Source organism: Lepidochelys kempii, chromosome 1, assembly GCF_965140285.1.
Source record: "Lepidochelys kempii isolate rLepKem1 chromosome 1, rLepKem1.hap1, whole genome shotgun sequence".
Taxonomy (NCBI): Eukaryota; Metazoa; Chordata; order Testudines; family Cheloniidae; genus Lepidochelys; species Lepidochelys kempii.
The window spans coordinates 217,701,276-217,722,639 of record NC_136380.1 but is presented as its reverse complement, the minus strand read 5'-3'; the positions used below and the strand labels follow the sequence as shown (position 1 = coordinate 217,722,639).

The window sequence follows — 21,364 nt, the reverse complement described above, 5'->3', positions numbered from 1 at the left end:
GACTAGATGGGCCAATAGATAGATTTGGGGCAGTAGGAGAGATACTGGCCCCAGCTTGTACTAGAGAAGGCCAGGTATATGAGAAGCTGGACCATTGGTCAGTTTGAATATGGCAGCTTTTACATTGTGGCTTAATACCCAAGCAGGAGTGAGCTGGTATCCTGTGTGGCATCAGCCTCAGGAACTGGCATCCAGTTATTACCAGTATCTACAGAGATGAACTGAGAATGGCTCTCTCTGTTTGTGATGGGTTGTTTTTTTTTTTGTTCTGCTACAGTGGTGGCATTCATGGTCCTCTTCTCTCTGGGCTGTGGGAAGCAGATGTGCAAACAGGAGCTATTGCATTGATTTACTGGATCACATAATCCCTTTGTGACCTCTGTTTATTGGAATCTCCCCCTCCCCCAATCATTACTGAATCAGTCCTTAGCATGAGATGTAAAACCAAAGTCCTACTCTTGGCTACCTAGGTCATTCAAAGATTGCATGGCATTTTCCCCAAGAGAATTATAAATCCATGGTACACCCACATCTTGAATACTGCATGCAGATGTGGTTGTCCCATCTCAAAAAAGATCTATTGGAATTGGAAAAGGTTCAGAAAAGGGAAACAAAAATGATTAGGGATATGGAGCAGCTTCCATATGAGGAGAGATTAATAAGACTGGGACTTCAGCTTGGCAAAGAGACGACTAAGGGGGGATATGATTGCAGTCTGTAAAATCATGACTGGTGTGGAGAAAGTAAATAAGGAAGTGTTATTTACTCCTCATAACACATGAACTCGGGGTCACCCAATGAAATTAATAGGCAGCAGGTTTTAAACAAAAGGAAGTATTTCTTCACACAACACATAGTCTGTGGAACTCTTTGTCAGAGGATGTTGTGAAGGCCAAGACTATAACAGGGTTCAAAAAAGAACTAGATACATTCATGGAGGATAGGCCCATCAATGTCTATTAGGATGGGCAGGGACGGTGTCCCTAGCCTCTGTTTGCCAGAAGATGGGAATGGGTAACAGGGGATGGATCACTGGATGATTACCTGTTCTGTTCATTCCCTCTGAGGCACCTGGCATTGGCCACTGTTGGAAGACAGGATACGGGGCTAGATGGACCTTTGGTCTGACCCAGTATGGCTGTTCTTATGTTCTTAGTAAGCGTGTTTCACCAGTCAGTCTGAATCCTGCTTTGATGAAGCGAGCATTAGCACTCATAAAGGACAGCTGGCAACTTGTCAAAGCTAAGAGTATTAGAAGCATGCAAGACTCTATTAAAGGAGATTTTAGACTGAATGACAGCAGAATCTTATCGAACAGTGAGGTACAGCAGGTTGTGGGATAGTCTCCCAGGGGAAGGGATAGCAGTGCTTGGAACATTTAATACTAAACTGGCCAATATACCAGATGACGCACAGTAGGAAATGATCCTGCACTGGCTGAGACCCAATGTGTTTTTTTTCTTCTGTAATGCAAGCAGAGCTGTGTTTCTGTTCAGATTTACACAAAAGTCTCCCTCTCAGGGCTCTCCAGAGGGTGACCTCAGCTACACAAAGCCAATCAATTATAGCAGGACCATGAAAAGCAGGCAGAATTAAGCTTTGTGTTCCCATTGAAGTTGGCTAAGAGACTTGCTGAGCTGCGACATCTAAGTGTCCCGGTTGGAGATTTAAATGGTGACTTGTGGCTCTGGGGAGAATAGCACAACCCAGAATAAAATGTTTCCTGGACCACAGTAAAGTGTGTGGAATGTTGGCAGGTCTGAGTGAAACAGACACCTGACAGGACAGGCGCTGACTTGGATCTTCCCGCAGAACTGCTGTCTATGCGAGGTTTCCCAGGACACAGGAAGCCAAAGAAACTCCAGTGAGCCAGAGCAATGCAGCAAACGGAGGCCCAGGACTGAATGAAACAGTAGATCAAACACCCTATGGAAATACCCCTTTGGTCCCACGAATCCCATAACAAGCATTTGCCACTATAGAATCCCCCCGCTCTGACGCATTCCCCACTAATCAGCATATAGACATGAAACAACCAGGGCTCTTACGTCATTGCAGAGGTTCCAGCTGTGAGAGGCAGGAGGAGGACACAGCTCCACAGGAGAGCTGTGCTTTTCATATCTGAGTTCTGGAGGAATCAGACTACAGGGATGTGTTCCTGCTCTACACCTCTCCTTCTCTGGCTCTTCTACTTCTTCCCCTGCTCTCAGTCTATACTGAAGCACCACCCATGTCCCTCCCTGTTATGGTATCTGTATCTGGCTCTTTGCTTTTAATCCAAAGGGTAGAAATCAGGTGGCATATGACTGCCACTGGGAAGTGGCCAGGTGAACACTGCTAGGACAATATTTACAAACCCACATCCTAGGCTCACTCACTTCAAGGCTTTTGCTGGGTTTGCTAGTGCTTCTGTGGGAAGATGTCTGCTCTGTTCTTTACTTCCTTGCACCATTAAAGGCAGCTGGAGACACAGCAGGAGCTCCACTAGTGTTATTAAAGGGTGTATTTATTAAAAGAACAGTGGGGAAAATTCATCCAGAGCTGAATTGGTTCAGTACTATTTTTCTTTCTAAAGAAAATTAACACAAGTGAAAGCTCAGACAAATGGAAATAAAGGGGTAAAGTTTTTATGTCTTAATGAAACCCCAATCCTGCCCTTCAGCCCCCCAGCTATTCCAGTCCTGGCTCCCTACACAGCTCTGCTGACACCCCTCAGTCCTGACCAGAAGGAAGAAGGGAGTTTACCTTCTTATTATACTTCCTTTCTCTTTCCCCCAGTGTGAGGGTGCTGCCCATGGGAGCCAGCTGAGGTCATTCAATTAGGGTGAACTGTAAACAAAATGGGGCAGACAAATCCCAAACGCTGATGGATATTCCAATACTTAGATCTACCAAGCCAGCACAAAACAACTTCTGTATTATCTCACTGGTTACTCAGAAATCCAAACAATGCAGTTCCCTTAAAGTACCCAGCCTCAGGCCTCCATCCAGACACACATGTCAAACATATGATGATAAATTCTGAAAATCTTATTTCATCATATAAAAGAAAAGGTTCTCCTGACCCCAAAGGACCAAGCCCCAGACCCAGGTCAAATAATAACTTAGATCTTACCCCAAATACATGCTTATAGTCAATCCTTATTAACTAAACTAAAATTTATTAGAAAAGAGAGAGTGTGCTGGTTAAAAGATCAGTATCCAGACAGACTTGAATTCAATTCTTGAGGTTCAGGTACATAGCAGAGAGGAGCCTGTATTTGCCAGAAGTCCTTTTAGAAATAGTCCATAGGTTATAGTCCAATGTCCATATTCAGGTGACTCCAGTCAGTGACTGGGGATCTCAATCCTTATGGCTTAAGGTTTCCCCTTCTTGAAACCCAAAGCAGATCTGAGATGAAGAAGGATAGTATCCCAAGGTTTTTATACATTTCCAGCAGCCTTTTGGCTTGAGAAAACAATAGGCTTAACTTTCCTTCTCCCAAACATCATGGCAATTAGCACAGGATAATTTATCCATTAAACAGTTCTGATACAGGTTATCACAACCTTCAAAGAGACATAGACAATAATACTATTTCACTCAAGTGTCTTCTTAAATGTTAATATTCCTTTTTTGATCTTTGAATCAAAGCTATAGCCATAGACAAGACTTGTTTGCTTACATCACAAGACCTGAGCAAACAGCTACTCTTCTATCTCTAATAATACAGGCTGCATTTCAAAGCTCTATTCATTTACATCTCTTCCTAACCAGTCTCAGAAGTTCGGCCACGGGTGGATGAGTTAATTAACTCTTTCTGGCCCTGTCACCTTTCAATGTGATATATTACACTCCTAACATCACACCCTGATAGCAGAGTGACTAACCAGAGAAAGGGAGCCAGGGGGAAGGTTTCTGCAGATCAAGGGCTGATGACTGTCCACCCTATCCCACTAGTTCAGCCACTCATTGAGGGAAGCATGAAGTCTAGAATCATCCGAGTCTGCATAAAATGATGCCAGGACACCGATATGCCTCAGGGTCACGGACGTACAGTGCTATGAGCCCATATATTGATCTGCCCTTCTGAGCTGGTTTAAACATCAGTGTGGGTCTGCTATATCAGGCCATGGGTACAGGGAGTGGTTACTACACGCACACACACACTATGTCAGAGTAAAGCCTAGACACTGATTTAACCAGGAGTAAATAGAAGGCAGAGAACTAAGTCCCTCAGTCTCTTAGAGTGGGGTTGGTGGAAAGGCCCTGCAGTGCAGTTGAAAGTTTGACTGATATGGAAGGATAGGCAGGCCACACCATGGGAGTGGCTCTTGTGGATGGGCAGAGGGAGGCAGCAGTGAAGCTAGTCTAGGTGGACGAGTGGTGATGAGTTGGTGTGATGATTTGGGGAATCTGTATGACATATGAATTATTCTTTTTGGAACCATTCTGCCAGATGCAGTCCGCAGCAACAAGGGCTGGGTTCCTCTTTCCAACACAAACCAGAACCGGCTCGAGCCCCACCCAGTACCCTGGGGAAACTAAACAGCATTCCTGGGCACCTCTAAGAGGCAATACTTCCCCTCTCACAGGCAATACTTCCCCTCTCACAGGCACTGAGTCTGTGTAATGAAAGAAAACTTTGATTAAAAGGGAAAAGGAGAGCCAGCATTAATCTGGGAAAACACCACAACAATGATTCAAAAGCATATGACCATAAGCAACATCCATCCCACCGTATACTGGGCAGTGTCCTTTACCTCAGTTTCTCACCTTGTGGTGTGAAAGTCCAAGGAACAAAGGTTCCTTTAACATGCCACTCCCTGCACTATGCCCCACTCCCAGTTGTCTGTCCTTGGTCAGCGAAGACCCAGAGTTCAGAGATGTGTTCCCCTGGATTCACCTCCCACCCCTGAGGGGGCAGGGATCAAGTAATGCCGTCTGCAAATGGCTCACAACTACTGCTATTTTCTCGGTGGCCACTGGCGCAGTCTCTCTGCCATTATTATCACTACTGCTTGCTTCTACTTCTGCAGCGCCCAGCCTGAGGTTCTACCACTTAACCCCACTGCTCGTGAGCTCAGCAGATAACAGGAAACCTCACCACTCGTACAGGCTCTGCAGTGCCTTTCACTGCAACAGTGTCTCCAGACCTGGCCTGAGGCTTAACCCTGCTAGACTTGCTCACCAGGACTATCAGCTCTAGTAATCACTAAACAGCAACAAGGACTCACAAGTGAGTCTGATCAGCTGTCTTTAAACACTAAAGAGAGGTGTGTGTCAAATAGTACCCCCAAAACTCATTCAGCAACACCATGCCCAGCCTCACTGGGCTTTGGCACCCCTACCCCCTCCTTACCAAGTAAGGGTCAGTGTAAGGTGACCCCCTTCCATCCATATATGCTAAGTGTAGTTCCACTGTCCTTTACTCATACAATAAGGATAACAACATTTCATTACCCTTGCATTCAAATGCTTCAGTGATTTGTAACCCATAACCAGCCAAAATTGATCACTTTGGCAAAGCAGCTTCCTCTGCTGCACATCTAGGCAGAGTAAGTGGGTCTATGCAAATACAGTCTGCTCTTGAAGTCTTTCCCCTCAGCTTATCACTAGGTGTCAGGGGAGAGCCCACCTAGACCCTGGTATCTGTGACAGACGGCAGAACTCCATTTTGGATGTGCGGTTCTTTACCCACTCTGTTGCCTCTTCACCTCCATTTTGGACTAATGTCCCAACAGGGCAGCGGCATAGGGCTGAGAAAAGAGGGTCATTAAGTCCACTGAAATACAAACAGGCTAGATAAGAGACTCACTCGCTTCACGGGGAGAGGTCACCTAGTAACAAAGCTACTGGTAGGAGACTTGTCGAGGCTGATCAAGAAGTGGTCTGACAGAGGAGAGTGGAAGGTTATAAAGGATTGGAGCAGCCTTGTGCATGGGGGGATGTGACGGGTTGGATCACAGAAACCCTCTTGGAAACTGCCAACTGATGTGCCAAGACTACTTCTGCTCTGGCTTTCCCTGCCAATTTGGGACTCCAGAGCCCTGCCTGGTTGTGCCAGACATGCTTGCTGGCTACAAACACAGACCCAGGTCTGAACCACATCCCACAAACTGCAGGCTTTACTGAAAGCAGCGTAAGAAGTGTTCCTGTCTCCAAGACTCAGATGCCCAACTCCCAATGGGGTCCAAACCCCAAATAAATCCATTTTACCCTGTATAAAGCTTATACAGGGTAAACTTATAAAATGTTTGCCCTCTATAACATTGATAGAGAGATATGCACAGCTGTTGCCCCCACCCCCCCGGTATTAATACATACTCTGGGTTAATTAATAAGTAAAAAGTGATTTTATTAAATACAAAAAGTAGGATTTAAGTGGTTTCAAGTGATAGAGAGAACAAAGTGAATTACCAAGCAAAACAAAATAAAACACACAAGTCTATGCCTAATACAGTAAGAAAACTGAATACAGATAAAACCTCACCTTCAGAGGTGTTCCAGTAAGCTTCCTTTTACAGATTAGTCTCCCTCTTGTCCAGGTCCAGCAATCAGTCACACCCCCATGGTTACTGTCCTTTGTTCCAGTTTCCTTCAGGTATCCTTTGGCGGTGGAGAGGCTATCTCTTGAGCCAGCTGAAGACAAAATGGAGGGGTCTCTCAGGGGTTTAAATAGACTTTCTCTTGTGGGTAGACACCCCTCCCTCCCCCTGTGTATAATCCCAGCTACAATATGGAGTTTTGGAGTCACATGGGCGAGTCACATGTCCATGCATGACTCAGTACTTACAGGTAGCAGCCATGGTTCACATGCTACCTTGAACGTCCTCAAGCAGACTTCTTATGTGGATTGGAGCCTTCCAAGATCTATTGTCCATTAAGTGTTTCTTGATTGGGCACTTAACTTGCAAATTCCTTTTTAAAGAAGCTGCCCAAGGCTACTTAAAATCAAACCAGTACTCAGCCAATATTCATAACTTCAAATACAAAAATGATACATGCATACAAATAGGATGAATAGATCCAGTAGATTACAACCTTTACAAAGATATGTTACATGGTATATGTAGCATAAAACATATCCCAGGTATGTTATATATACATTCATAAGCATATTTCCATAAAGCCTTATGGGGTGCAACGTCACAGGGTAGTGACAATTTGGCCATTTTCCACCAGTTTAAGTTGAGGGAAGCAGGTGCAGGAACCAGATGAGGCCGGGGGTACCCCGCCTACCTGAATACAGGGAGTTCCCCAAGGACTCCCCAGGGAAGGGTGAGCTAGCGAGGGACACTGTCTTCAGTGTGTGTGTTGTTTTCTAAGTGAGCTCTACTCTCATGCTTTATTGCAGAAGTGAAGAGCAACGGTGTTAGAACCCGATGTAGAGTGTCCATGCGCTATGTGCCACACCTGTGCAATGCCCCCTGAAGAGGTAACGCAGAAGGCTCACACCTTTGGGCAAGATTCTGAATGAGGATGCATTTAAGCTGTGGGGCATCTGAGGAGGCAGCACTGAGCTCAGGGATGGCAGCTGGTCCACATGTTTCTAGCTCTCAGGATGGGGTACTAGACAGAGGGCTACTGAGTCACAGAGTTTAAGGCCAGAAGGGACCATTAGATCACTGAGTCTGACCTCCTGCACCACGCAGGCCACTGACATCACACAGCACCCGCACACTAAGCCCCAAAACTGAAATGAGACCCAAATAAATGAGACCCACAGGAGACTAGACTATTATGTGCTACAGGCAGAGAATAGGAGGGACTGAGGCTGTGGCAGGGAAATGACTAAGTGAGATATACCCAAATAATCCCAGCAAGTGACCAGCACTCACGCCCTGCAGAGGAAGGCAAACTTCCTCCCATGCAAGGTCCCCACTAATCTGGGGGGAAATTCCTTCCCAACTCCACACATGGTCAGTGGTTAGACCCTGAGCATGTGAGCAAGACCCAGCCAGCCCAGTACCTGAGAGAGAGAATGCTCGGTGCCACCTCAGAGTCACTGGCCCACCCTGCCCAGTGTCCCATCACCAGCCATGGCCAGATGCTTCAGAGGAAAGAGATAAAAAACCTCCCGGAATACACTGCAGGAGGGGGAATCCCTTACTGAGAATGTGCCTAGGGACCCAAAACTGCAATAGTGCTTGGGCTTCTGTTCAGCCTCTGGGGGATTAAAACACCCAGGGATGCAGCCACTGTCTCCTCACAGCAACCTGGTGGGCTGCCAACAGAGGCAGCCTGATCAGATCTGTGACAGAGGGGAGTGGCGAGATGGATGACAGCCTGCAGCGGATCTAAAGGTGCTATCTCCCTGAGGTGGGGATGAGGTGGATTGTTGTGGAGGTGAACAGACAGTGGCTGCACTTCCCCCTGTAGAAGAGCTGAGAACAGGGGATAGGGACTGGTGTACAACCTTAACTTTCACTGCATGCTATAGTCACGTGCCGTGCCAGACACATGTGAAGATTCTTACTCCCATTATACCTACTCACTCTGTATTACAGCTCACCAGCTCAGGGATGAGATCCATAAGTCATTATCAAAGACTTTTTTTACACACTTGGTCACAGACACATTCCAGAATGGGGTAGGAGGAGGTCTGGTCATATGTGGCCTTTGCCAAGTTCCTAGTGGAGGTGGGTAAATATTGTCAATGTAATTAGCCCAGGGGAGATGAGATCCCTATACCCTATGGGTCAAGCACCCTTTGGACTTAGGAGTCTGTGTGGTGATATTTAGAACTCAACCCCTGGAGTCGATAGCCAGCTGCTCTAGATTTAAGTGTGGATCTCACCAGCTGTGCGTCCCAGCCCAAGCAATGCAGGGAGTATCGCTCCTCTGGGCCCTGGCTCTGCTCCCAATTGCAGCTCCAGAAACTCTGAATCCGTAAGGTTTTCCACTTTTGTTTGCTGGGGCTCAGTAGACAAAAAAGTCATTGTGGGGAGAGGAGGGGAGGTGGCTGAATTGGCTAGATTCCAGGTGCTGAGCTACTGGGGGCCTTATTTTCCGAGGTGCCAAGCATCTGCAACTCCCAGTGACTTTAATAGGAGTTGTGGATGCTTAGCACCTATGAAAATGAGCACAGCTGTAACTAGGCATTTTAGCATCCAGGGCAAGCAAGCATATTTGCACCACCTTTTGAGGGTTTTGGGGGGTTTTTTTGGTCATTTTTCCACCCCCGCAGCCTTGTACCCTGGGTGGCTGCCCCACTTGCCCTACCCTGGTCATGGCCCTGAAAATGAGATCTTTGGTGTTGGCCTTGTTCCCTCTTTTCACACCATTCATGATTTTATAGACCTCTATCATATCCCCCCTTAGCTGTCTCTTTTCTAAGCTGAAAAGTCCCAGTCTTATTAATCTTTCCTCACATGGAACCAGTTCCATTCCCTTAATCATTTTCATTGTCCTTCTTTGCACCTTTCCAATTCTAGTTTATCTTTTTTGAGATGGGGCAACCAGATCTACATGCCGTATTCAAGATGTGGGTGTACCAGGGATTTATATAGTGGCATTATGATATTTTCTGTTTTATTATTTATCCCTTTCCTAATGGTTCCTAACACTGTTAGCTTTTTTTGAATGCTGCTGCACACTGAGTGGATGTTTTCAGGGAACTATCCACAATGATGCCAATCTCTTTCTTGAGTGTTAATAGCTAATTTAGACCCCATTATTTTGTATATATAGCTGGGATTATTTTCCAGTGTGCACTACTTTGCACTTATCAATATTTAATTTAATTTGCCATTTTGTCACCTCATCACCCAGCTTACAGTCAGCTTTGAACTTAACTATCTTGAGTAATTTTATATCATCTGAAAATTTTGCCACCTCACAGTTCACCCCTTTTCCAGATCATTTATGAATATGTTGAACAGCACTGGCCCCAGTACAGACCCTTGGGGGACCCAGCTCCATTCCCCTCTCCCTTCTGAAAACTGAGCAATTATTCCTACCCTTTGATTCCTATCTTTTAACCAGCTACTGATCCATGAAATGACCTTCCCTCTTATCCCATGACAGCTTACTTTGCTTAAGAACCTTTGGTTTGGGACCTTGTCAAAATCTTTCTGAAAGTCCAAATACACTATATTGACTGGATCACCCTTGTCCACATGCTTGTTGTCCCTCAAAGCATTCTAATAGATTGATGAGGCATTTTTTCCCTTTACAAAAGCCGTATTGACTCTTCCCCAACATATTGTGTTCATCTATGTGTCTGATAACTTTCTTCTTTACTGTAATTTTAACCAGTTTACCCGGTACTGAAGTTAGGCTTACCAGTCTGTAATTGCCAGGATCACTTCTGGAGCCTTCTTTAAAAATAAGTGTTAATGTATCCTCTAGTCATTTGGTACAGAGGCTGATTTAAGGAATAGGTTACATACCACAGTTAGTAGTTCTGCAATTTCATATTTGAATTCCTTCAGAACTCTTGGGTGAATACCACCTAGTCCTGGTGTCTTATTTCTGTTTAATTTATCAATTTGTTTCAAAACCTCCTCTATCAACACCTCAATCTAGGACAGTTCCTCAGATTTGTCACCTAAAAAGAATGGCTAAGGTGTGGCAATCTCCCTCACATCCTCTGCTGTGAAGACTGATGCAAAAAATTCATTTAGCTTCCCTGCAATGACCTTGTCTTCCTTGAGTGCTCCTTTAGCACCTGTGATCATCCAGTGGCCCCCAGGCTTCCTGCTTCTGATCTACTGAAAAATTGTTTTGCTGTTAGATTTTGTGTTCTTAGCTAGCTGTTCTTCAATTTCTTTCTTGGCTCACCTAATTATACTTTTACACTTGACTTGCCACCGTTCCTTTCTATTTTTCTCATTAGGATTTGATTTCCAATTTTTAAATGATGCATTTTTGCCTCTAATCCCCTCTTTAACTCTGCTGCTTAAGCATGGTAGCATTTTTTGGTCCTCTTACTTTTTTTTTATGAGGACCTAAGGAATGGACTAGAGCAGTGATGTGTAAACTGGGGGAGGAGGGTGGAGTGGCAAGAAGTTCTTGGGGGGTGGGAGGAGGAAGAAACTGGGATCCCGTGGGTCCCACAGGATCCAGTGCCATAATAGCAGGAGCAGGCTAAAATTAGAGTGGGTATTGTGAGGACGGGACGGGAGTGGGATTAAAACAATAGTCCTCCCACACCGCAAACAACGTGAATGCCCTGGCTGGCAGCAGCTGCTCTCCGGTCACCCATATCTGAAGGCAGCACTGCCGCCAGCAGCAGCACAGAAGTAAGGGACTACTTCAAATTACAAGTGGGGGGGGGCATGACAAATTCTGTGAATGGTAAGGGGGGTGCAACTGGAAAAGTCTGCACACACTGGGCTAGACTGCTCCTGCCCTGAATCAGACACCCATCTCCTGGGTATGATAGATCTATGCCAGTGTATTGTGCCATGCTCTGATTCCATACTTGGCACACTGCCTCCTGCTGGGATGGGAAGGGAAGTGTACCACAAGTTCCTCCACTCAGGGTCTATAAAACCTCTCTGATCCATGCTGGAGAAGTAGAGAGGTCCTCCCTTGGCCTGCCCACCTGAGACACTGAATTCCCCATCCCCCATTTCCCCATCTCCTCTCTCTCCTCCTAGTTACTATGTGGTAGTAATCCCAGCCATCATTCACCATCCTGGCCATGAGAAGGTCTGCATCCACCTCAGCTCCCTCCCTGAGACTGTCCACGTGGCTGTCACCTTGGAGATGCAAACCCAGAATCACACCCTGGTGGAGAAGGATGTGGAGAAGCCAGGAATCTTTGAGTGCATCAGCTTCAAGGTGAGCTCAGGTGCTGCTCCTGATTCTATAGGGAGCACTCTTGCCTCCAAGTCAGAAATGAGTCCTCTGCCCCTAGTGCACTCTATGCTACACTCCACTGCTGTGTGCGATGCTACCCTGACTTCTCTAACCAAGCAGGTTCAGTCCATCCCTACCACCCCTGGGCAGAGCACCCAACAGTCTAACTGACTAGAAAGGATTTCCATTATTTAAACCAAAATTTACTACTTTGCTCAGTTTCATGCCATTTAATCCTAGTTAAACCCTGCAGGAAAACCAGACCTCTTCTTCCTTGGTGTTTACGTAGTTCATTAACCAATCTAATGTATATAGACTAAGTTATTTTCCTCTTTCCTCATAAATCAGTCACTCTAGTTTGTTTAGAGTGTGGTTCTGCCCTAAAATGTGATTAGGTAAAGTGGTTCCCTTCCTACCCAGTAACACATGAGCTTCTATGTGCATTCAGGGTCATGGTTCCTGACTCTCCTGACACATTGGTTTTGCTCCCTTTCACACCTGTTCTTCCCACAGAGTCAGCCCAGTGAGAGGGAGCTGGAGTTTGGTCTGATCTGTGTATCAACAAAAGAATTACTAAGTTCTCATTGCAGAGCCTTATTGCAGGTGATGATGTGGGTGAAGGGGAAAAAGCCCAGTATGACTCTCAGAGCCCAGGGGGCGTATGCAATTAGAAAAGACCTTTCTACTTGGAAACTGAGTCCCTTTGAGCTAGCCTGAGAGACAATAAACATGGAACCCAACAAAGTCATTCTTACAGAGTCATTTTTCAGAGTAAAACTGCTCTCTAACTATTTGTGGTGCTCGTCACTGGATGTCCCTGGGCTTTATTGATATCACCCTGGTGCTGAGGTGCACTGAACTGTGTATAGTATAATAGTCTTTCCAGTGCTGTGTTAGTTGGCTCCACATCAGACTACACGAGGCCTCTCTTAGTCCAAGAATACTGTCTGCAGGGTCCATTTTACAGGTTGGTCTTCAAGTGGTGCAACCCTACAATAACAAATCAAGGATCATCACTGCACCACCTCCCACCATGCCCCCTCCTGCTCCTTATCCTTCCAAATGTTTCCTTTAGGATCAGGTTGGCTAGAAATGGGCTCCAGCCACAGAATTTGGATCCAGATCTCCAATGTCCTGCAGTTTTGGGGTTGTTTAGCTCTGGGGCCATTTACCATCCTGGTGTGTGAGAAATAAAATCTCACTGATGTATTTGTTTTCTTTTTTCCTCTTGCCTCAACTCACCCACCCCACCCCCATTCTGCAGGTGCCAGCCTTCGTTCCTAGGGAAAAACAGTTTAACGAACCAGTAAGTCTCACATTTCCCAACCCCCTTTGTTCCCACAAACCAGAGGGCTCCAATCCCCCCCAACACACACACACTCCCAGGGACTAGCACAGCTAAATGGAGGGAGGAGGAGAAGATATGGAGGCTGGCATGAGACAGGGGAAAAGGAGGAGGAGGGAAAATGGGGACCTTGACAATAGGAGAAGGATGGGCAGAGGAGGGGCAAAGGGGAAGAAGGGGAGCCCAAGAATGGGTATGGGAGGGAGAAGAGGAGGAAAAAGCCTATGGAGGGGGAGGATGAGAGAGATAGGAGGAATGGGGATTTGTTTTAATCCATCATCTCCTGGGAACACAGGAGATGGCAGATAAAGGCCTGTCTCCTAGGACCTACCCTGGGTGGGTAGGCAGAGTAGCTTCCCCACACAAAGTGGCCTCCGGATCTCAGTCCTGCCACTGAGGTGCCAGTTTCTTTTGCATCTCTCAGGCAGATGAAGTGGCCTCTGTGCATGCAGTGATCCACAGGGGGGAGAGGGTGAACTACGAGGGCCGCAAGAAGGTGCTGGTGAGAGGACAGAATGCAAGGATTGTCATAGACACAGACAAGCCCTTCTATAAACCTGGAGAGACAGGTACAAACGGCAAGAGGCACATGGAGCTTGGGGGTGGGGACTCGGTGGCTGTCCACAGCAGGGGATGGTGATCTCCTCAGATATAACAAGCTATGCTGGATAGGGCCTGAGGGAAAACAGATCCCTAAGTCACCAGATGCTGCAGGGAGTGGGGTAGGTGCGTCACTACAAGATGCTCTCCCCTCTGAGTCAGCAGTGTCCCCAGTGCCCCAGTGTGGTGCTCAGGGGCACTATGGTGGTGGAAGTACTATCTCTCAGGTGGGACCTGAAAGAAAGGCCATGGCTACTCAGGTCATGGGACATCCCCTAGAGCTTTTACCAGAGTATTATTATGGTCTGTATTAGAGCAGCACCTAGAAACACCACACCAGATGTCATTGTATTGGCTGCTGGGGAAACACACAGTGAGAGACAGTCCCTGCCCTCAAAAGTTTACAGTTTAAATAGACCAGACAGAAAACAGGTGGGAGGGGCCAAGAAGAGTTGCTGTTTTATAATAATAATTAAATAAATAAAAGTAATTATTATTATTATGCCAGGACACATGTAATGAGTTTACCAAGCCTCATCTGCGTATAAACCATCATAGGCAGAAGTGTGTTATTGCAGGGGGTCTTCAGGAAAGGGTCAGTAGCTCTGAGGATAAGAACAGGGAGAGGATATCTGAGAATAGGAAGGGAGGTACAGAGCTATCCAGGGGTCTGTTGCACACTGAGTAACTTGCTGTGCTTTCTGTATTTCTTCAGTGAAGTTTCGAATTGTGACCCTTGATGAGGATTTTAAGGCCATAGATAAAGTGGTGAGTATCCCTCTGGCTTTCCAGGAAGTAGGGGCCATCAGTGTGCTGAATGTGCCAAGTCTCAGCAGATAAACAGAGTGATACCCACAGGAATTACACTAGTGAGAGACACCTAACCTGCCCTGTGTGCTCGCTATTAATAGAGAACAGGGCTGGGATAGCTCCTATTGTTTTAATTTAACTGGAATAAAGGGGCCCAGAGAGTCGAAGGTGTTAGTGTAAACAGTGTCAAACAAGGTTCAGAGTTTGGCATACGGACACCTTGCTTATTACCAAGGCACACACCATTAAAAATCAAGCTAACCTTTCATTAAAGATCCAGAAAAGAAGGAAAGACAGTTAATGCATTTTAAATGTAAAGTATTAAGTAAGGCTTTCATTTAAATAATATCCCTTGTTCCCTTTCCCTTTAGCTGTAGAGAGCTTTTAGAAGGAAACCCCCCTTCTGACAGGCTTTTAGGTAGCATCAAAGATGGTAACAGCTGTTCTTTTGGGGGGAAAAGAGAAGTTAGTTGAAATGGGCTGGAGCTGTTGCTGCTGCTGTTGTTAAGAAGAGAAAAGACCAGCAAAGACAGAAAATGCAGCTTCTGTCTCCGAGGTTGATTTTCACTTGCAACCTCACTGCTAGAAAAACACAGGCCTGGCACATGGGTTTGTCAGCCACTCCCAAGACCTGGCAAACTTTTATCAACATCAGGCTTTTAGTTGCCTCTTTCTGGTCACAGGCTTACAGCAGTGCTGCAAAAGATACAGTCTTGGCCAGTTAAGCCAGACTCTGAGGGTGTGTCTATGCTGCAATAAAAGACCCGTGAAACAGCCACAGCTGGCCCGGGTCAGCTGATTCAGGCTCACAGGGCTTGGCCTGTGGGGTCATAAAACTGCAATGTAGACACTCAGGCTTGGGCTAGAGCCCAGGCTTTGAGACCCTGTGTAGAGGATGAGGCTACAGCCTGAGCTGAATGTCTACATTGCTATTTTTAGCCCATGAGCCGGAGTCTTGCAAGCCTGAGTCAGCTGACCTGTGTTCTGTGACTCAGTGCCATGAGGAGAGGGGTAGGAAAGAGAAGAAATAAGGTAGGCAAGGAAAAGAGCACACAAAGGGGGTGGGGCACTGGTGGTGGGGGTTGTGTGACAAAGTCTCACATCCTAAGTTGTGTTTGGGATTTAGCTGATGCTGGTAGATGTGACAGTGTCATCTGGCTTCCCTTTTTGTCCCAGTCTGGTTAGGACTTCTCTCAGGATTAGAATAAAGAACGTCCAGGGTCCCAGGAGACAGTGAGGATGGCAGCCATGATGGTGAAGCTCACTCCAGTCACCAATTTTTCTCTCCAAAAGGGAGCAAGGGGTAGAATAGCCTCTCCCCTATTATTCTGTCCACCAGTTAGGTCCAATTTCCAACATACCAATTTTGGTTCATTGATTTTCGGTCTCACTGTCTTGTTTACCAAGCATGATCTTAACACAGTGCCTGAATCACTTCACAGTTGAGCTCACAATTAGGGTACATTTGTCAGTGCAATGACCACAACAGGGCCTGGGACTCCATGGGGAACACACCTCTGGGGGTCACCTCCCCAGCCCCTCCATTCCTGTGGCAAAGGGAGCAGAGACCTTGGTGTGAAATGGGGACTGTTTGGGTCTGAGTTTAGGGGCAGGCTTTCCTGAGGTGGGGCCAGTGGCTGGGTGTTAATGATGCTGGGGCACGTGGACGTTGTTGCTCTCTACGTAACAGTGATGTTGTTTCTCTCTTGTGTTTTGCAGTATCCCCTGGTGCTGTTGCAGGTGAGTGACCAGGAGCTGACATCTGGGAGCTTTCTTCTCTGCTCCATCATGCCCTTTGTACTCCAGGAGGGCGCCATGCCCTAAATTGCTATATCAGAGATAAGATATCTGCATCTTGGCTGTACCCTGCCCCAACACCCTGCCCCTGCAGTGTTACCAGCAGTTAATGGCCCAGAGCGAAAGTAGAGGCACGACTTGAAGCAACAGTAAATGAGGGGAATGTCCAGCTATCCAAAAAAACCCAAAGAGGATGAGGAGACTCAGGGCGGGCTGTGACCGCCTCAGACAGCCTGTGCATCGGGGCAATGCATGGGGCTGTGATCCCTGGTACTGTCCTCACTCATTCTGTGTGTGTGTGACTGTGCTTCTGAGTGGCTGTGCATGCATACATGACTGTTCGCAGCAGTGCATATCTGAACACATGTGATTATGCATGTGTGTTCCTGCACAGGATCCCAATGGGAACCGGATTAGCCAGTGGGTGGACGTGAAGCCAAGACAAGGCATTGTGGATCTGTCCTTCCCCTTGGCCTCTGAAGCAGCCATGGGGAAATACACCATCAAAGTGGACAAGGATATGCCTCGAGGGCTTGAGGCAACCTTCAAGGTGGAGGAATATGGTTAGTCTTGGAAGGAAGTGTGAGACAGCATTAGGAGCTGGGGAATGAAGTCTGTAATGGGAGCCTCCCTGCTAGAGTCCATGTTTCTATTCATTGGATTTCTCCACTTAGGTAAACTTCAGTTTTGGGGTACAGAGTCCCCTCCCCTGATCCAGTCCTTAGTGCTTTCCATCCTGTGCTTCACTCACCCAGCCACACACTGCTCCCCTGGTGGCACCCCAGTCCCACCCTGGAGGGAGAGAGTGGAATTCAGCTCCAATGTGCATTCAGTCCTGAGCTCCAACTACACATATGTACCAGTGCACAGACCTTCACCATGGGGCCCTAGCCCTGTGCTGACAGCTCCTCCAGCAATTTAGTCTCCATGTTCATTCAGGCCAGGGCTTTGCTTTCACAAAATCGGTGCTCCCCTAGTCTGGAGGGATCCCAGTCTCCTGGGAGTGAGGCAGAATTCAGTCACCATGTTAACTCAGTCCTGACTTCCTGCTCCCTTCCACCCCTCAACTGCTCTCTCCACGGGACCCCTGGCCTGATGGTACCCATTCCCTCCTAAGGGTGAGTTACTCTCCATATCCATCTAGTGTTGGGTCAGTGTTTCAGAGATTATGCTGTGGATGCAGAGGGTGAGTTCCCCTATTTGGCTTATGCTCTCAACCTGCCCCCCTTCCCAACTCTCTTCTGCAGAGCTGCCCAAGTTTGAGCTGGTGTTTAACGTTCCGCCACTGGTCACCACTTCAGAAGAGGAATTTCAGTTCACGGTTTGTGGCAGGTGAGTGGCACTGCTCTGTCACTGTCCCATCCCCCACATCAGAGAGTGGCCTCTTGCTGCCAATGTACTGGCAGGAGCGTAAGGTCCTCCAGTGGTGTCTTCTCTCTCCTAGTGGTGGGGCCCAAATCACAGCAAGGAAAAGATTCCTCCAACACCCAATCATTAGATATGTCTGAAGAGACACAAAGTAGAAGTGTTCGGAACCTGGAATTCCTGAATTTAAAAAAACAAAAAACACCCCACACCATTGTTCCAAAACAGAACAAAAACAATCTGAATTTACCACAGAACCACAGCTTCCAAATGTGGTTTTGACCATTTTGAAACATTTCCAAGACTCCTCACGCTGCCCTGAGCCCTGACAACCTGCCAGATAGGGAGCCAGACAGCTTGGAGATGCTGGGAGCTTGGAAATTGGGTCTCCCAGGGCTTCTGACAAGCCAGAAACTTGGAAACCCTGGTAACCCCAAGTCTGCAGCAGTCCACCTAGCAGGTGTCTCTGGAGCTGGGGAGTAGGAGCCTGTAAGGCTGCCCCTGGCAGCTTGCCAGGGGGGCTGCAAAGAAGTGTGGGAGCCAAAATGTTGGGAATGACTTTCCAGTGGAAAAATCAAAATTTTCCTGACAATTGAAAATTTTCCACAGAAAATGCCTTTATTTGCAGAAAGTGAATTTTCCATCAACAAAACATTCTGACAGAACTGCCGACTAGCTCTGCCACAAGGGCTACGTGGGGAAAGCCCAGACCTCAGTGGAGATACTGATTGGGGAGGATCCTTTCATACAGATCCTGTTCCCCATTTAAAGAGGATACAGTGCAAGTGAGGTGACTTCCAGGGGTGTATATCCTGCAGACATCTCAGGCCCTCTTCCTTATTTCAAAGGGGGTGCAGTGGCTGGAGAGGTAGACACTTTTAATATCCATCTTCTCCCTCGGAAGGGGTTGCTAGTGCCCTTCATTCTACTCTTTTTGCTGAACTATCTGATACATCTGTCAGTGTTTTCTGTCCTTCTGATCCAGGTACACCTATGGGAAACCTGTTCAGGGGAAGATAAAGGTCACTTTGATTTGGAGCCCGATGGATCTCCTTAAACAAGAAGAAAACAGGATATTGTCTACGAGAATTGGGGAGTATATGAGCCAGGTGAGCAGATGAGGAAGGAGAGATGACAGTCACCTCCAAGAACAGAATGTCAGTCCATATAATGTATTTAGGCATTTCTAATGTGCCCTGGTCCAGCTAGTCTGATTATTATTTCTCCTGCCTCACCGAAGCAGATCATAAATAGATCTGTCCTGTTATCTTGCCACCTGAATTACTACATTAAAGCACTGGTCCTGCTCCTCCTGTCTCCCATAACTGACAGAAGCCAATGCTGAATGGTTGGCGGGGGGCAGTATTGTAGGGCTGGCTTGACCTGAGTAATTGGACATGGGTGAGGTCTCATTTCTTGGGAGACAGGATTAGGGAAGTAAATGGACCAACAGCCTGGAAACAGAATGTCTGTGTTTGCTAAGCCCTCTAGAATGTGCAGCAGTATCCCACAGGAGGAATTTCTTCTTCCATTACCCTCCGTCATATCCCATGGAAGCAGATCACTGTCTCTCACAGCTCACTTCTCATTAAACCAGATCAGACCACCAATTATTCCATCTATTCCAGGGGTCTGTTTCCTCCCATAATCAAACAGATTATTGATCTAATTTCTGGTATCCTGGTTCTGACAGGGGCCAGCACTGGATGCTTCATAGCTAACCCCCATACACAATTTGTTCCATATTCTTCTTCTCCCAATGACTCCAGATCCTCCTCACTCAATCTACAAGTCAAACGAGGATTTTCTAAATGTCAGTACTCAAAGCTGAGACCTGAAAGTCCAACTGGGTCTTTGCAGCACTAACAACCCAACCAGCTGTAAAGGCTCTGGAGCTGGAACCTCATTCTGCCAATGAGGCACAAGGCAGGTTGGATTCCAGCTCTCTGCTGTATGAGCTCTGCAGGGTTAACAGGAGCAAAACCATGTGTGTTAGACACAGAGCACAATAACAATACTACTTTGCCTTCTCTTCTGCATCGGAGGGGCTGAACATACCCTCAGAGAGGGTCAGAGATTTCCAAAGCCAGACGGGATCACCAGATCATTTAGTCTGATGTCCTGTGTATCAAAGGCCACCAACACCACCCAGCACACACACACTAAGCTCAACAACTGTACTGGAACCAAAGTATTTTGGCCTTAAGAGACTAAATTATTATGTACAACAGGCAGAGAATAGGAAAGACCCTCTACCAACACTAGCTGGCTGAGCTCGGCCTAACTCAAGTTGTCAAAGCCTGTGTTTTTACAGCTAAGGTCATGGGGTTTAGTCCCAGTTCTCTCTAGGGATGTGTGTGATTTCTCTAATAAACATACCTTTTGTCTGCAGCCATGGATATATCATTCATCGGTGCCTGTCTAATCAATGTCATTTCTCCCCTCCCTAAGTGAGGAGTCCACCAGGGGTTTGATAAGATGTACTTTTAAGCAGTCATGGGACAGAGGGGAGGATTTTTAAGACTACCCAACATCTATAAACCACAGCCTCACTCATGCATCTTTCTTTCTCTCTCTCCATCTATGTCCCCAGACGAACAAGAAAGGTTGTGCCAATTTTACAGTAGATATGGATGACCTAGAAGTAAACAGCACTGCCTACAGGAGCTCTTTTTTCATTGCAGCAGAACTGGAAGAAGAAGGAACAGGTGCGGGGGAGGGGAGGACGCCAGGAGGGGAAGAGGAAAGGGGAGACATAGCCAGCGGCCTGTGCTACTCTTTTGCCGTGAAACCCTTGACTAACTGCATTTGTGTTTGGTTCCCTCCACACTTCTCCATTTCCAGTACAGATTGTTTTTTAACCTCGTATCTTTCAGCCAAGCCTCAGCCACTTCCAGTTTCTGGTATCGTCAGGGGGACTGAATTCCATTGTGTCTTGGTTATGTTGTGTATTAGGGCTCACTAGTCTTCTGCCATACCCGTGATTAGAATTCCTCTTTCTAGGTTCCCTGCTCACTAGATTTCTTAGTTCCTCAAATAGCGTCCAACAACAGTCACCAGCTAGTCACTAAAGTAAGCTCCAGCTCCACAAAACGTGACTCTCAATCAGCCACAGAACCATAGCTAGCCGTAGGCTAAGCAGCCTCTTATCCTTATGTCCCCAGTCAGGCATAAGAGTCTTTCCCCCACAATTAGTCCCTCACCACAGTCTCTTTGATAAGTTCCTATGCTAAGGACTATGTAGTCTTGTTCACATATTCCTGTCCTCCTTCTGCTCTCTGGCATCCCCAATACCAACACTGTTTTCTTCTAATCTGCCCCAAATGCCTCCTCATCCATCAATCAGACCATAACACGCCACGCTCCAAACCCCCACCAGCTGCCCCTTGCGCACTGTATCGAGCGCTAGCTTTTCTCCCCTGCCTTTAGGGCTTGATACAGCTCCACCCCAGCCTACATCTCTGACATCATCTCCTATTGTGTCCTTCTTTGTTCTGTCTGAGCCCTCCACGTCCCCCCTCTGCCATCTCTATGCCTTTCTCCGTGCTGTCCCCTGTGCTTGGAATAACATCCCAATCCCAGTCTGATTGCCTCCCAACCCTCTCCTCAGTCAGGTCCCTCCTGAAGACTTGCTTCTTCTGCATGGTCTTCAAACACTA

At 46.9% G+C, this 21,364-nt stretch overlaps 1 protein-coding gene across 1 annotated transcript in view; it reads left to right on the top strand.

Moving 5' to 3' along the window:
- The first annotated feature begins 7,385 nt into the window (after nucleotides 1–7,385).
- LOC140907438 (alpha-2-macroglobulin-like protein 1) overlaps nucleotides 7,386–21,364 on the top strand; it is a 50,146-nt gene continuing 36,167 nt past the window's right edge. The window contains exons 1-10 of the mRNA XM_078851810.1: nucleotides 7,386–7,444; nucleotides 11,587–11,770; nucleotides 13,053–13,094; nucleotides 13,558–13,702; nucleotides 14,449–14,501; nucleotides 16,263–16,283; nucleotides 16,735–16,903; nucleotides 17,588–17,672; nucleotides 18,691–18,814; nucleotides 20,299–20,413. Coding sequence (XP_078707936.1) covers nucleotides 7,386–7,444; nucleotides 11,587–11,770; nucleotides 13,053–13,094; nucleotides 13,558–13,702; nucleotides 14,449–14,501; nucleotides 16,263–16,283; nucleotides 16,735–16,903; nucleotides 17,588–17,672; nucleotides 18,691–18,814; nucleotides 20,299–20,413 — 997 coding nt within the window. The remainder of the gene's footprint in view (nucleotides 7,445–11,586; nucleotides 11,771–13,052; nucleotides 13,095–13,557; nucleotides 13,703–14,448; nucleotides 14,502–16,262; nucleotides 16,284–16,734; nucleotides 16,904–17,587; nucleotides 17,673–18,690; nucleotides 18,815–20,298; nucleotides 20,414–21,364) is intronic.